The sequence below is a fragment of the Heterodontus francisci genome, chromosome 22 (genome assembly GCF_036365525.1).
Source record: "Heterodontus francisci isolate sHetFra1 chromosome 22, sHetFra1.hap1, whole genome shotgun sequence".
NCBI classification, from domain to species: domain Eukaryota; kingdom Metazoa; phylum Chordata; class Chondrichthyes; order Heterodontiformes; family Heterodontidae; genus Heterodontus; species Heterodontus francisci.
The window spans coordinates 66,024,479-66,039,732 of record NC_090392.1 but is presented as its reverse complement, the minus strand read 5'-3'; the positions used below and the strand labels follow the sequence as shown (position 1 = coordinate 66,039,732).

At 45.1% G+C, this 15,254-nt stretch overlaps 1 protein-coding gene across 1 annotated transcript in view; it reads right to left on the bottom strand.

Moving 5' to 3' along the window:
• LOC137381400 (A disintegrin and metalloproteinase with thrombospondin motifs 15-like) overlaps positions 1–2,121 on the bottom strand; it is a 43,689-nt gene extending 41,568 nt beyond the window's left edge. The window contains exon 1 of the mRNA XM_068053942.1: positions 1,183–2,121. Within this exon, the coding sequence (XP_067910043.1) occupies positions 1,183–1,741 (559 nt within the window). The 5' untranslated portion in view covers positions 1,742–2,121. The remainder of the gene's footprint in view (positions 1–1,182) is intronic.
• Between the last annotated feature and the right edge of the window lie 13,133 nt (positions 2,122–15,254).

Here is a 15,254-nt window from a genome sequence, read left to right as displayed (position 1 = left end):
AGGCTACAGCAAGGTAAATGTTCTTTATAGAAACTTAGCATATTTCTGAATTAACTAAGATAGGACACGTAGAATGTTGTTGGGCAGAATTGGTATTGTCGCCCTCAAAGGGTTAACAGCTAAAGCAGTCACGTGGAAATTGTTGGTCTGTCAATGATTCAGCTGGAAGATGTTTGACCCACCGCCACTGTGAAGGAGTGAAAGCGGATCAGGGCTCTGAGAGTCACAAGAACAAACATCATAATCAGCAGACCATGAGAAAGCCCCTACTCCCGCCTGTATGACAGAGTGCCAACAGCTGTGGGTAAAAGGCACAGCTGCAATGCGGGGGGTGTGGGGTGGGGGGGGGGGTGATACATGACAAGTTTGATCACGTGAAGCGCAGGGCTCAACCCCCTCACGTTATGTACAGTAAAGGGGGCAGGATACAGGCGCTCTGTATCCTGATATAACCAGTATAAGCAGGAGCTTAAAAGCTTCAACTGAGCAATGTCACCGCTGCCCAGAGATAGAATTGGGACACAGGGCTGAAATGAAGGGCGAAGTTTCACTTTACAAATAAGAAAAAATGTTCTGGAGACCGCATCCCCGTTAGAACAGCGTACAGCTGCAGTCAGTGTGTGTGTTGTAACATCTTATTACAAAAGATACAATGCGCATTTATAGTGGCTGCCGTCGGGATTTCGGTGAGAGCAAAGGGATGGGTTTTGCTGCATTCAATAAATATTTTACCCATATAAAGTCAGAATTGCAGGAAATTACGGCGCAAATTCAAAAGACGTTGTGCCAAGCGGCTGAGTCTGCAGATGTGGAGAGCGCAGTGACACAAAGTAAAGCTGCTAAATGTTGCTCTCGAGTTCCCAATGGAACTGACTCTCAGCATCACTGAGCAAATCAGTTCCAGAAAGTGACACATTCCCACAACTGACACCAACAGAAACTACATTCAATTAAAGTTACAATGCAAACCAATAACGAAAAAGTTACAGCATCCCCAACATCTTTCCATTTCATGCAGAAGTGTTGGTATTTCCAAGACTAATATGTGACACGGAACGTTGATATAAATTTGACGCCTGCTGTCATTCAGGGACGGAGATTTTGTCGCGTCTCATCAGTTAAAATGAGGTGTGATTGCAATTAATCTTGCGAGAGAGAAAAGGGGAAAAAAAATCAGGTCACCTTTAAATTTCTGCAGGACTTCGACGTTTGCTTGGGTGCCACTCACTCCGCATCTGGATGTGGCGTTGAGAGAGGGGATGGAAGCGCTCCTGCGGCGGATAACGTGAGTGCTACTGGCACCTTGGCTCTCGTTTTGAACGGGCTGGATGAGATACTCCGATCCGTTGGCACCAAAAGCTCCGTGCATGCCTTGGCACAGGCTGAGAGCTGCAAATGATCCCGGGTCCGCGTTCACCGAGCCGGAATAAAAACAGTGGTTCAAACTGGTCCCCCAGGCAGGGCTGGGAGATGCAGCCAGCGATTGCACGGTGAAAGCCGGCGCCAGAAAACTGGAGTCGGGCACCAAATTCAAATAAAACTCCTCGTCAAACGCCTTGATTTTAAAAGCCACCACGTTCTGCTGCTTGACATCTTCCAGGCTTCTTTTGAAGAAGGACCCCTGTGTGGAGGCAGTGTCCAGTCGGACGGGAGTGACAAACTGACTCTCCATGGACAGAGTGGACATGGGGGAGACAAGAATAAAACCCAACATCATGACCGATCTAATTAGGACTAACATTGTTAGCTTATTCTGCTGTCTTCAAAAAAAAAAGTGAAATTCCTCCAAAAAAAAAATCAAAGTCTAACGCGGATCCTTTATATATAAAAACAAATAGGGGCGGGTGGGGGAAGTTCCTTGCTCATTAAAATAAATCCAGAAATCTTGTCTCAGCAATCTGTGAGCTCTGTAATGTAAAATCCACGGCTCAAATAAGGCTGCTCCATTAGCTCTGGTACCTGTGTGTTAGAGTGTGGAATGAGCTTGTGCTTTATATACATTCTGTCATGTATAAACAGCCTTGCAAATCAGGGCTGGGACCTCCTGGAAAATGCTTATTGGATGTGGGCGCTTTTTAAAAAATATAATGTGGTGTTTCCACCACTTAGAGGCGGCTTGTCCCCCCTTCCCCCCTCCCCTCCCCATCCAAACATTATCATGTAAAACCCATCACGCTGGCGATGTCTTGCATCTCACCCAGGTTTCACTATTGGTCAGGATCCAAGCCATTATTTTAGCTTCAGGTACCTGACATGGTGAAGAAGGGAATGTTGCAGCACATCTCTCCACCCCCCCCCCCCCCACCCCTATTTAAGTACCTCAGCTCATTGCAGGATTTAGCTGTGGTGTTTTGTAATCGAGTTGCTTTCTATATGTTCCGACATGGAATCGATTAAAGATCGGCTTTGGGGATTTAAGATAATCGCTTTCGTTGCTTCGGCGTTGGGCTGAGACCCGGAAATCTCGCTGTGTCGCTCCTTCAACACTTTATCCAAGTGAAGGCGCTCGCAAGGGGCTCGTCCATCACTCGCCCCCATTTTAAAGACAGGCGTTGTGCATAGAGGCGCATTGCCTTTTTAATGGCAATGATTATTTGTATCATGTCCTTATTTTGAATGGAAACCAGTTGTTAGCTAGAGTTACATCAGTAAAGCTGATGTGCCTCATTCTTACACACATCCTGCCGACAAGACATTTTGCAATGGGGACAGCGCAGGCGAAGTCTTGCTGTGGAGCGAGGAATAGATAGAGCTGAGTGTTTGACATAACGCTGTACAGCTAGCTGAGTGCTCTCATCCCGCATCCTCGACCCTCCAGCACACAGAATGTTCCCTTCCACTGTGTAAAATGGAGCAAGTTTGAGTGTTAAATCATTGCATTTCCACCCCATCCAACTCACTGCACAAACAGAGAAGCGCCGGGACAGAGATACACCCAGGTTCTGCATTACAAATACACAATTTGACTATCAGAAGATGCAGAGGGCAAAATGGGTCGGGGGCGGGGGGCGGGGGGGGGGGGGGGGTCGCAGACAAGAATGTCAGGACATTCACCGAGCGGCTCCCAGTCTTCCTAATACCTGAACACATTAAGAATGATTTTCCGCTCTAGTTCTGCAGCAATCAGTAAATCTTAATCGATTCGTAATGCACGCATTTTCCTTTTCCACACGCCACTTGTTACTGTTACACTGACCGACCCTCTCTGAACCGTCTGTAACTTGCAGTGAAAATATCTGAAGTCTGCTGTAAACAAAGATTATTCCAGCCAGATAGACCTGGGCCGCTAACTGAATGCAGATGTTTACACCAATCTTTCGCGTCAGATTAATTCAACATACGCATAATAATCCTCTGATTTCGAAAGATTTGATGTTGTAACTGGTCAGTTGGACACGATGTACTGCTTCAACTTCAGTGGTTTACTGAAGCAATTTTTTTAAAATGCGTGATTGGAATGATTTATTTACATTCGAGGCTAATGATTGAAGTGGGTTTGTTTCTTGCTGGAATGGACTGGGTGGCAGGTCAGGGGTTTATGCTTTTTTAAAAAAAAAATCCTGCCAACCTGATCGCTTTTTCGGCTATTTGCTGGACAAGAGCGCCGACTTAGTCCTGTCTCTAAACCTGGGAACTGCAAATAACTCCGGAGTCTGGGCTTAATCTCAGCTTGGGAGATCTTCATGACGGTCCGGACTGAGAGCAAAGCTCTTCACTTGACCGGTGAGAGATGAGCTGAGCCTCCCAGCTCCCGTGGGGCTTCCACTAGACATAATATCACAGTCGCCACATGGCTCAGACCTGCACAGTGTCATGTAGCGTATTCCCTAATGTTCCAATGAGCGCCCTCCCCCCCCCCCCCCCCCCCCACTACATAACCAGCACATCATCCAATATATAACATATAGACTGGAGGATGATTGAGAGACAGGGAGAGATACACCAGACAACAGAGAGAGTAGAATAAACCTGTGATGGGCTCAGCTTGGGGGTCGGATCAACACTGAAATTGTCAGTCAAGGACACTGACCTCTCCGAATATTTGATGCTGTTAACAGTTCATCTTAATAGGGACACAGATAAAAGGTCCCGGGGTTGTAGTCTTCGTTGCGATGTTTATGTAATGACGACTTTGCATCATACTCCTTTCGCTATTTAAACTGAGTTTTTAAAGGAGCCATGCGTTTATTCACCAAACCAGTGCTCACTAACGTCCCACCCCCAGAAATGGATTGTGTGCTGGCGAAATGTTATGCTTCTCAAACTTAGAGCCCGGAGGACTTTAGCTCCTTATCACACTTCCCCATCCTCATTGTGTGCAGAGTGTTGTGTTTATTAACCACAGGGTTTGTTTGAGATAGGATCTGGTCTGGGGTGAACCCTGCTGCAGATTAAACAGGTGGATCTCACTGTGCTGGTTGGAAGGTCTTGTTCAAGGCTCAGCACCGCCACCTAACGGTGAAACAGTGGTTAAAGTGAAAATTTGGAGGTAGAAGTGGAAGCTACTCATTCCTGTCCCATTTAATTGTTGAACCCTCCCCGGTAATCTTCAACCCCTGTAACCTTTAGCACTGCCAACTCAAGGAATGTTGGTCTTTCTGGTACTGGTCTTGTATTTTAATTATAGAAACATTTCACAAGTACTTGTTCATATCAAGGTAAAAGGCAAGGTAACAAAATATCTACATGATCTAATATTACAGTACGAGTGTTACAGTGGGTAGGATCAACGGTCCTGACTTGTACACTAACATCTTACCACCATTCAGTGTTTCTCAGGGCATATTCATGGAAAGGGAACCAGCAGGCAGTGCAGGGATCCCCTGTGGCCGTTTCCCTCAACAACAGGTATACCGTTTTGGATACTGTTGGGGGGGACGACTTACCAGGGGTAAGCAATGGGGTGCAGGTCTCTGGCACAGAGTCTGTCCCTGTTGCTCAGAAGGGAAAAGGGAAGAGGAGCAGAGCATTAGTCATTGGGGACTCCATAGTTAGGGGAACAGATAGGAGGTTCTGTGGGAACGAGAGAGACTCACGGTTGGTGTGTTGCCTCCCAGGTGCCAGGGTACGTGATGTCTCCGATCGTGTTTTTGGGATCCTTAAGGGGGAGGGGGAGCACCCCCAAGTCGTGGTCCACATAGGCACCAACGACATAGGTAGGAAGAGAGATGGGGATTTAAGGCAGAAATTCAGGGAGCTAGGGTGGAAGCTTAGAGCGAGAACAACCAGAGTTGTTATCTCTGGGTTGTTGCCTGTGCCACGTGCTAGCGAAGAGAGGAATAGGGAGAGAGAGGAGTTGAACACGTGGCTGCAGGGATGGTGTAGGAGGGAGGGTTTTGGTTTCCTGGATAATTGGGGCTCTTTCTGGGGTAGGTGGGACCTCTACAAACAGGATGGTCTTCACCTGAACCAGAGGGGTACCAATATCCTGGGGGGGAGATTTGTTAGTGCTCTTCGGGGGGGTTTAAACTAAATCAGCAGGGGAATGGGAACCTAAATTGCAGTGCCAGTGTACAGGCTGTTGAGAGTAGTGAGGTAGGGGATAAGGTTACAGGGACGCAAGAGGGCACTGGCAAGCAAGAACTTGGTTTAAAGTGTGTCTACTTCAACGCCAGGAGCATCCGGAATAAGGTGGGTGAGCTTGCAGCATGGGTTGGTACCTGGGATCCTGATGTTGTGGCCATTTCGGAGACATGGGTAGAGCAGGGGCAGGAATGGATGTTGCAGGTTCCGGGATTTAGATGTTTCAGAAAGAACAGAGAAGAGGGTAAAAGAGGGGGGGGTGTGGCATTGTTAATCAAGGAAAGTATTACAGCGGCAGAAAGGACGTTTGAGGACTCGTCTACTGAGGTAGTATGGGCCGAGGTTAGAAACAGGAGAGGAGAGGTCACCCTGTTGGGAGTTTTCTATAGACCTCCGAATAGTTCCAGAGATGTAGAGGAAAGGATAGCGAAGATGATTCTCGACAGGAGCGAGAGTAACAGGGTAGTGGTTATGGGGGACTTTAACTTTCCAAATATTGACTGGAAATACTATAGTTCGAGTACTTTAGATGGGTCTGTTTTTGTCCAGTATGTGCAGGAGGGTTTTCTGACACAGTATGTGGACAGGCCAACCAGGGGCGATGCCACATTGGATTTGGTACTGGGTAATGAACCCGGCCAGGTGTTCGATTTAGATGTAGGTGAGCACTTTGGCGATAGTGATCACAATTCGGTTAGGTTTACCTTAGCGATGGGCAGGGACAGGTATATACCACAGGGCAAGAATTATAGCTGGGGGAAAGGAAATTATGACGCGATTAGGCAAGATTTAGGATGTGTAGGATGGGGAAGGAAACTGCAGGGGATGGGCACAAACGAAATGTGGAGCTTATTCAAGGAGCAGCTAATGCGTGTCCTTGATAAGTATGTACCTGTCAGGCAGGGAGGAAGTTGTCGAGCAAGGGAGCCGTGGTTTACTCAAGAAGTTGAAGCGCTTGTCAAGAGGAAGAGGGCGGCTTATGTTAGGATGAGACGTGAAGGCTCAGTTAGGGCGCTTGAGAGTTACAAGCTAGCCAGGAAGGATCTAAAGGGAGGGCTAAGAAGAGCAAGGAGAGGACACGAGAAGTCATTGGCGGATAGGATCAAAGAAAACCCTAAGGCTTTCTATAGGTATATCAGGAATAAACGAATGATAAGAGTTAGAACAGGGCCAATCAAGGATAGTAGTGGGAAGTTGTGTGCGGAATCAGAGGAGATAGGGGAAGCGTTAAATGAATATTTTTCGTCAGTATTTACAGTAGAGAAAGAAAATGTTGCCGAGGAGATTACTGAGATACAGCCTACTAGGCTAGATGGGATTGAGATTCACAAGGAGGAGGTGTTAGCAATTTTGGAAAGAGTGAAAATAGATAAGTCCCCTGGGCCAGATGGGATTTATCCTAGGATTCTCTGGGAAGCCAGGGAGGAGATTGCAGAGCCGTTGTTGTTGATCTTCAAGTCGTCATTGTCGACAGGAGTAGTGCCGGAGGACTGGAGGATAGCAAATGTTGTCCCCTTGTTCAAGAAGGGGAGTAGAGACAGCCCTGGTAATTATAGACCTGTGAGCCTTACTTCGGTTGTGGGTAAAATGTTGGAAAAGGTTATAAGAGACAGGATTTATAATCATCTTGAAAAGAATAAGTTCATTTGCGATAGTCAGCACGGTTTTGTGAAAGGTAGGTCGTGCCTCACAAACCTTATTGAGTTTTTCGAGAAGGTGACCAAACAGGTGGATGAGGGTAAAGCCGTGGATGTGGTGTATATGGATTTCAGTAAGGCGTTTGATAAGGTTCCCCACGGTAGGCTATTGCAGAAAATACGCAAGTATGGGGTTGAAGGTGATTTAGAGCTTTGGATCAGAAATTGGCTAGCTGAAAGAAGACAGAGGGTGGTGGTTGATGGCAAATGTTCATCCTGGAGTTTAGTTACTAGTGGTGTACCGCAAGGTTCTGTTTTGGGGCCACTGCTGTTTGTCATTTTTATAAACGACCTGGATGAGGGTGTAGAAGGGTGGGTTAGTAAATTTGCGGATGACACGAAGGTCGGTGGAGTTGTGGATAGTGTCGAAGGGTGTTGTAGGGTACAGAGGGACATAGATAGGCTGCAGAGCTGGGCTGAGAGATGGCAAATGGAGTTTAATGCGGAGAAGTGTGAGGTGATTCACTTTGGAAGGAGTAACAGCAATGCAGAGTACTGGGCTAATGGGAAGATTCTTGGTAGTGTAGATGAGCAGAGAGATCTTGGTATCCAGGTACATAAATCCCTGAAAGTTGCTACCCAGGTTAATAGGGCTGTTAAGAAGGCATATGGTGTGTTAGCCTTTATTAGTAGGGGGATCGAGTTTCAGAGCCACGGGGTCATGATGCAGCTGTACAAAACTCTGGTGAGGCCGCACCTGGAGTATTGCGTGCAGTTCTGGTCACCGCATTATAGGAAGGATGTCGAAGCTTTGGAAAGGGTGCAGAGGAGATTTACTAGGATGTTGCCTGGTATGGAAGGAAGGTCTTACGAGGAAAGGCTGAGGGACTTGGGGTTGTTTTCGTTAGAGAGAAGGAGGAGGAGAGGTGACTTAATAAAGACATACAAGATAATCAGAGGGTTAGATAGGGTGGATAGTGAGAGTCTTTTTCCTCGGATGAGGATGGCAAACACGAGGGGACATAGCTTTAAGTTGAGGGGTGAAAGATATAGGACAGATGTCAGAGGTAGTTTCTTTACGCAGAGAGTAGTAGGGGCGTGGAACGCCCTGCCTGCAACAGTAGTAGACTCGCCAACTTTAAGGGCATTTAAGTGGTCATTGGATAGACATATGGATGTAAATGGAATAGTGTAGGTCAGATGATCGGCGCAACATCGAGGGCCGAAGGGCCTGTACTGCGCTGTAATATTCTAATTCTAATAAATTCAGAACTCCAGAACTCCTCACTTTAACCACTGTTGTCACCGTTAGGTGGGGGTGCTGAGCCTTGAACAAGACCTTACAACCAATCAGTACAAAGTACAAAGAGGTCGATTTTCGCTGCCTTCGCCTGCTATTAATGGTGAGGTAACAGCCTCAAAAGGGAGTTGGTAGCCTTACTGCCCTATTAACGCCAGCAATGCCACTGGTTCCATTTTGAAAGGGGCCCATGACCGTGTGTCCAAAATACCTGCCTGTTCCCTTTTTAATGTGGAATCAGGTCCTAGGATGTAATTAGGACCCCGACTGCCATTTTCGGTCAGAACTGGTCAATTGGTCCCGTGAACAATGGAACTGAAGGGGTCCTCTGAAGGTAAACATCCTTGGGGGTCCACCGAAATAATCCATAATAATAAATTTCCAGCACCGGACTTCCACCCTCCAGGATCACGACCACCAGGGCAACATACCCTGGCCTGGTCTTCAGGTCTCAGTCCAGCAAATTGCATTGGGATGATCTGCAGCTCATCTGCTATAATAAAATGAGATTGGGGCTTCAAAAGGTTGGTCGGCCAAAAGTCAAGATCAACCGCTTACTCTTTGGGCTGAACTTAATGGCTGTGGTGGACCCAATAGTGGGCCGGAAAGCCGGGGCAACTCCACCGCAGCTGTTTCCGGAAGTCCCCATGCAATTCTATTCACTTCAGGAAATTAACTGCCTGCTATTGGCGCTTCTGTCCTTTTAAAAGTGCAGATTCCACCTCTAAGACCTGTCACCAATTGCAGGGCAGCAGCTCTTCAGTCCCAGCAGCGCCAGTGGGAAAGGTGACCTTTGCGGGTACTGCAGCTGACCAGGACCAGCAGCAATGGAGGAGGCTGCGGATTGGAGGTCAGCATGCGGGTCTCACCAGGGCCAGTCAGGCAGTTGCGGAAAGGCTCCCTGCTGCTAGTAGAATACCAGCAGTGGCAGGAAGAGGCCCTTAAGGGGCCCTTAGTAGGCCACTTTAGGGCCTCCATTGGCCTTTCGAAAGGAAGGCCATCCTCAACCTTCCCCGCCACTGATGAAATTGCATGGCGTCAGGAAGGCAAAGGGCACTTCAACCCTCCGCCTTCCCTTGCCATTTTACAGCCCTCACCCACCTCCGAGCCCATCCCTAGAGATCTAATCAATTCAGCCCTTTAAGTCGAACCAATTGAAATCATTGCATGAGACTACCATGCTCCAAGAACAAAAGCAATTAGACTCCATGCAGTACCATTTATGAATGGAACATTAAACCAAGCCTTCCCTTCCTCATGTTCTGGAGGTTTAGGTTAAAGTTAAAGACATCATGGCATTTTTCAAAGAACAGCCAGTAAACTGGCCAATCATTCCCCCTTCAAACAACGCCATCAGAATTTTGCATAGTGATGATCATCTTAAACAAGAAAAAGCCCAGTCACTTCCCTTTGACCTTCAATGGTGCCACCGTTGCCAAGACCCCCCCCACTATTGGCAAGCGGGGGGTCGGGAGGGACACCACTGACTGCAGCTGAACTGGACCAACTACATGAGCATCATGGCGAAAGGAGTAGGACAGAGATATGGTATTCTGCGATAAGTGGGCCATCTCCTGAGACCTCCAAGCCTTGCCAATGATCTACAATACTCAAGTCATGAGTGTGATGGTATATTCACCACTCATCTGGACGGGTGCAATTGTAACAAGAAGCTCAACACCATTCAGGACAGAGCAATTTGCTAGATTGAAGTTGCTGCCACTGGACCTAGCAGCCACCTCTCCATTGCAGACAGACTGTGGCCACTATATATACAACCTACAGGATGCACTGCAGCAACTCACCAAGTTTATTTTTAACAGTCCCTCCCTCCCCTGCAACCTCAATCATCAAGAAGAACAGCAATCTTGTGAGAACACCATCAACAACAACTTCGACAACTTGCATTTATATAGCGACTTTAAAGTAATAAAACATCCCCCAAGATGTTTTATAAATGTTATCAAAAAAAAATTGACACATAAGGAGATATTAGGTCGGATAACAAAAAGCTTGGTCAAACAGGTAGGTCTTATATAGCGTCTTAAAGGAGGAAAGAGAGGTAGGGAGACAGAGAGATTTAGGGAAGGAATTCCAGACCTTGGGTTTCAGCAAGGAAACTTGATGGAACCATCACCTCCAAGTACCCTTTCTAACCACACAATGCTGACCTGGACATATATTGCCAATCCTTCATCGTTACTGAGTCAGAATCCTGGAAATCCCTACCTAGCAGTATTGTGGAAACACCAGCAACACAGGACTGCAAGGAGAAGACCTATTGCCACCTTCTCAGGGAAACTAGAGATGGGCAATAAATGCGGCCTTGTTAACATGGCTCACATCCCAAGAACGAATATTTTTAAAAAACAGGTTAACTGGTATTTCATCTCATTGCTGTTTGTACAAAATGGCTTCTACATTTGCCTACATAATGGCCTGGATTTGTGGTCAGTTGTGGATGAACACAGCTCATCATTCACTAGGCTAACTGCTGTCCATAGAGTTTTCACAGGTGTTTGAGAGGAGACTTCATGTCACCTAGCGTCTGATCCAGTGAGGGCATCTGTGGCGTGTGTGAGCAGGACAAGAATCCGTGAGGCTCCTCAACCAATCAGATTGAAGAATCCTCACTGAGACAGGCAGAGTCTAAACCAGGAAGTATGAATTAGATGTAAATTATGCACTGATAGCAAAATAAAGAAAGGGATTTCCACATTTAACTGTCCATGTGCATGCTCCAGAAGTTGCTGTCCAATTTACTCCATAATAAGGGTTAGAGCTATTAACCTTACCATCATTCTCAACGCAAAATCCAGGCCAAATATTACTGTTTTTCAAAAATAATTCATTGCGTGTGAGGCATGATAGGACATTAGATAAATGCAAGCCTTTCTTTCTATATACTTATTCATATATCCTTCAATATTATCATTAATCATAAATTTATCTGGGTTTTCTTTAAAGGAATTAATCAATTTAGTATATTTGATTTTACTGGCAGCTTATTGGTGCTTACATTTCCAATGTTGCTTTGTCAACTTGGTACCTTCCTATTGCACAACACACTGTATTCTCCCATTTATAATCTATAATGGTGTTGCTGTTATCACAACACAGGCCCTGTCCTGTGATCACCTGATATGATGCACAAATTAAATAAGGGAAAAAAATACAGTTAAAAACAACCATATCACTGATACTGAGTTAGCTTTTGTTTGGATAGAACATCCTACCACATGTGAATATCTGGAAGCAATATAAATTCTTCAAAGGGTGGTGATACCCTATCTGTCTTACCCTCAATATCTTTGAAAATAAACTCCAAGCTAACATTTTAAGAATAGTTTTTATAAGGGGTATATGGGTGTGTGCACTTCGGCTGAAGCAAGTGCTTCATGTGCTAAACTGTATTTTGTTTACTTTGTTGTAAAAACTAACTTCCCATGTTTAGACCCTTGTAGCAAGATGGGAGCAAGAGCAAGAACTGCAGTCGAAGAGATGACTGCAATATGAGCAGTGCATCTAATTGCAGCAAAGTTCATGATGAACAGAGGGTGGTTGGAATCTGGAACACACTGCCTGAAGGGGTGGTAGAGGCAGGAACCATCACAACATTTAAGAAGTATTTAGATGAGCACTTGAAATGTCATAGCATACAAGGCTACGGGCCAAGTGCTGGAAAATGGAATTAGAATTGATGGCCGGCACAGACACGATGGGCCGAAGGGCCTGCTTCTGTGCTGCATAACTCTATGAATCTATGACTGTAACTGATTACACTGAACACAGTGCTGCAGTGAGTATTCAAAATGTTGGTTATTATAAAGCCATGGTGGGATTGACATGCCTTCTGCTGTCTGTGTTACAATTAAATTTGATGCTGTGTCAAAAGGTCAGAGTCTCCAGACAGCAATGTTTGTATTTCCCATTAAATGTTCCTGCATGACATCCATCATGTCAGAACAATACTCTGGGGGAAGTATATACAATCTCAAGTAACTAGCCCCATGAACAATGCAAGAAACAAAGTAATTTCCCCCACTGGGTAGAAATGCCCACCTTTGCGAGTACAAGGCATTTAGCTGGAGATTTGCCATGTTGGGTTCTGGTCTAAAGTATGTGGCAGGTCAGTCTTCAGCCATCCTTTATTGTATCAAGCCAGAATGAGCACCTCAGAAGAAAATCTCAATGCTTCAATGCGGGTGAATGTTCAGTATTGGCTGAGACTTCATTTAAGGATGGATTCTCTGCATACATCTCTCAGTGAGCCTGGCTTCCATTTAGTGCCTCACAAATGAGCACAACTGAGCTCAGAGGAGTCAGTGGGATTAACACTGTCCCATCACTCCAACTCCCAAGCGTGACACTGGGCTGAAAATCAACAGAAGTTATGTCTGTGTCTGTAACAGGTGACCTACTAATGAAGTTATAGGAATGTCTGCCTTTCAAATATGATTTCAGCTACTTGATTCCATTAGTGGTTCATTACTTACAGAGAACTACACATTCTCGTCTTTATGTTAATAGAGTCATTCCACCCTCACAGGATTTCTGGACCACTATTCCGTTTAGCAGCAAGGTAACCCCTAATTCAGATGTAAAAAAGGAAAGCCTTTCATATCCATAATCACAGTGAATTACAAATAATATACTCTTAGTCACCTCTTAATAACGAAGAGAGAAAACATACAGAGCTCTTTTCCCCATAACAAGACAGTAATTATCAGCAGAAACAGTGCACCTGCCCAATGCAGACCTGTGCTCACTCATTGCAGAATGGGTCTTGAGATAGTTCTGGAGCAAAACCAGAAATGTTCCACATTCAACCGCACTAGGTCAACAACTAGGAGAGGGTACTGCCCTATAAAAGATAGTGTTTGCATTTATACCGCATCTTTAATGACTTCCGGATGTCCAAATGCACTTTATAAAAATACAAATTTACTAACAATTTTGGAGTGTAGTCACATGTAATGTAGGAAACACGGGAGCTAACTTGCACAAAAAGCTCCCACAAACACCAATGAGATAAACAACCAGGTAATCTCTTTCAGTAATGTTGGTTGAGGGATAAATATTGGCCCCAGGGATGGGGGTGGGGAAATCCATTTGCTCTTTTTCAAATAGTGCCATGAGATCTTTGATATCCACCTAAAAGAGCAGAGAGGGCCTCGGTCTAACATCGCATCTGAAAGATGGCACAGCATTCCCTCAGTATGGAACTGGAGTGTCAGCCTGGATTATGTGCTCATGTCTCTGGCATAAGACTCAAACCCACAACATCCTGACAGAGGTGAGATTGCTATCCGCTGTACCACAGCTAACATTACCTGCAATAGCTTGAAAAATGTGTCTGAAGATGAGCGCTATTAGGCAGGATGGATTAAATGCTGAGGTGATCAGTATAAAAGGCACAGTCCCTCAGTACTGTGCATACTAACATTTGTATGCAATTGTATGCAATTTGTATGCAATTGAAATTCCTCATGCATGAATCAGTCCACCGACACCCGGATACTGTTCCTTTATCAGCAATAGTCAGCCGCCAAGAATTCACATTTGAAACGAGATACCATTATCTTATATACAAATCACAGATATACGTGTCTAATTGCAATGTAAACTTCACGACCTCAGAATTTATTTGTATTTTTAATGCAATTCACGCTGTGATTATCCTGGAAAAATGTAACAGAATGGTGCAAGGTGCAGGATTCCCCACAGACCCAATCTCTTTTTGCAGAACTCTTCAAAGTGTGACTGCCTGTTGTCTGAGAAACTATCTGAGAATCTATTCATTTATACATCCTTTCTGGCTTCATGTTTACTCAACTTATTGAAGTTTAAATACAAATTATATTTCATAATTTTCATACATGTGGTGCTCTCTCTATTAATTTACACTTTGAACCAATAGGCCTATTGGTTAGAAAAGAATTCTCCATCAAAACAAAGATGATGCCACCTGGTGGATACTTTAAGTAAATACCTCAGAAGCAGGAACCTTCTCAACATTGTTGGAAATAGATAATTTATTTGAGCAACGTTAATGATATTAAAAACAGGTATGATATTACTTAGATATAATGAATTATAAATACAGTGATAGCACATTTGAAGCTTTTAGTTAGATATGTTCACCTGTGCACAGATGCAAATTAGTAAATAAAACTGCTAATGAAATATTGCCCCTTATCTCAAGGGGGTTGAATTCAAAAAGACGGGAGTGATGCTTCAGTGACACAAAGACTTGGACAGACCCATATCTGGACTATTGCATTTAGTTTTCAGAATTCAATCCCTGGAAAGATGTATCAGCCTTGGAAAGGAAGCAGTGCAGATTCTTCAGAATAAATACCAGTGTTTAAAGGGTTAACTTATGAGCATAAATTTGGTTTGTATTCTTTTGAGTTTAGAAGGTTGAGGGGCGATCTAACTGAAGTATTTAAAGTGGTAATGTGATTGGATTGGTGGGAGAATCCAAAATTAAGAGGACGTAGGGCTGAATTTTATCAGGGCATCGCGCTCCACGGCAGCACACTGTGACGTCAGCGGCCTTCCGACACAGAATAATATTACACGCAGGGGCTCATTTAAATGGAGGGGGCGGGGCGGCCACCCTCAATGATGTAGAGACGCCAGCTGCGACTTCCCCGGCAATGGGGTCCGGCACCACCGCGCAGGCGTTCTGGAGAAATTTAAATTTCTAAAGGTGCCGGTTCTATGAAAATTTAAATAAAGATTTGTCCACATCTGCAATCCCCTCTCCCACCACCTACCCCCACCCCCTC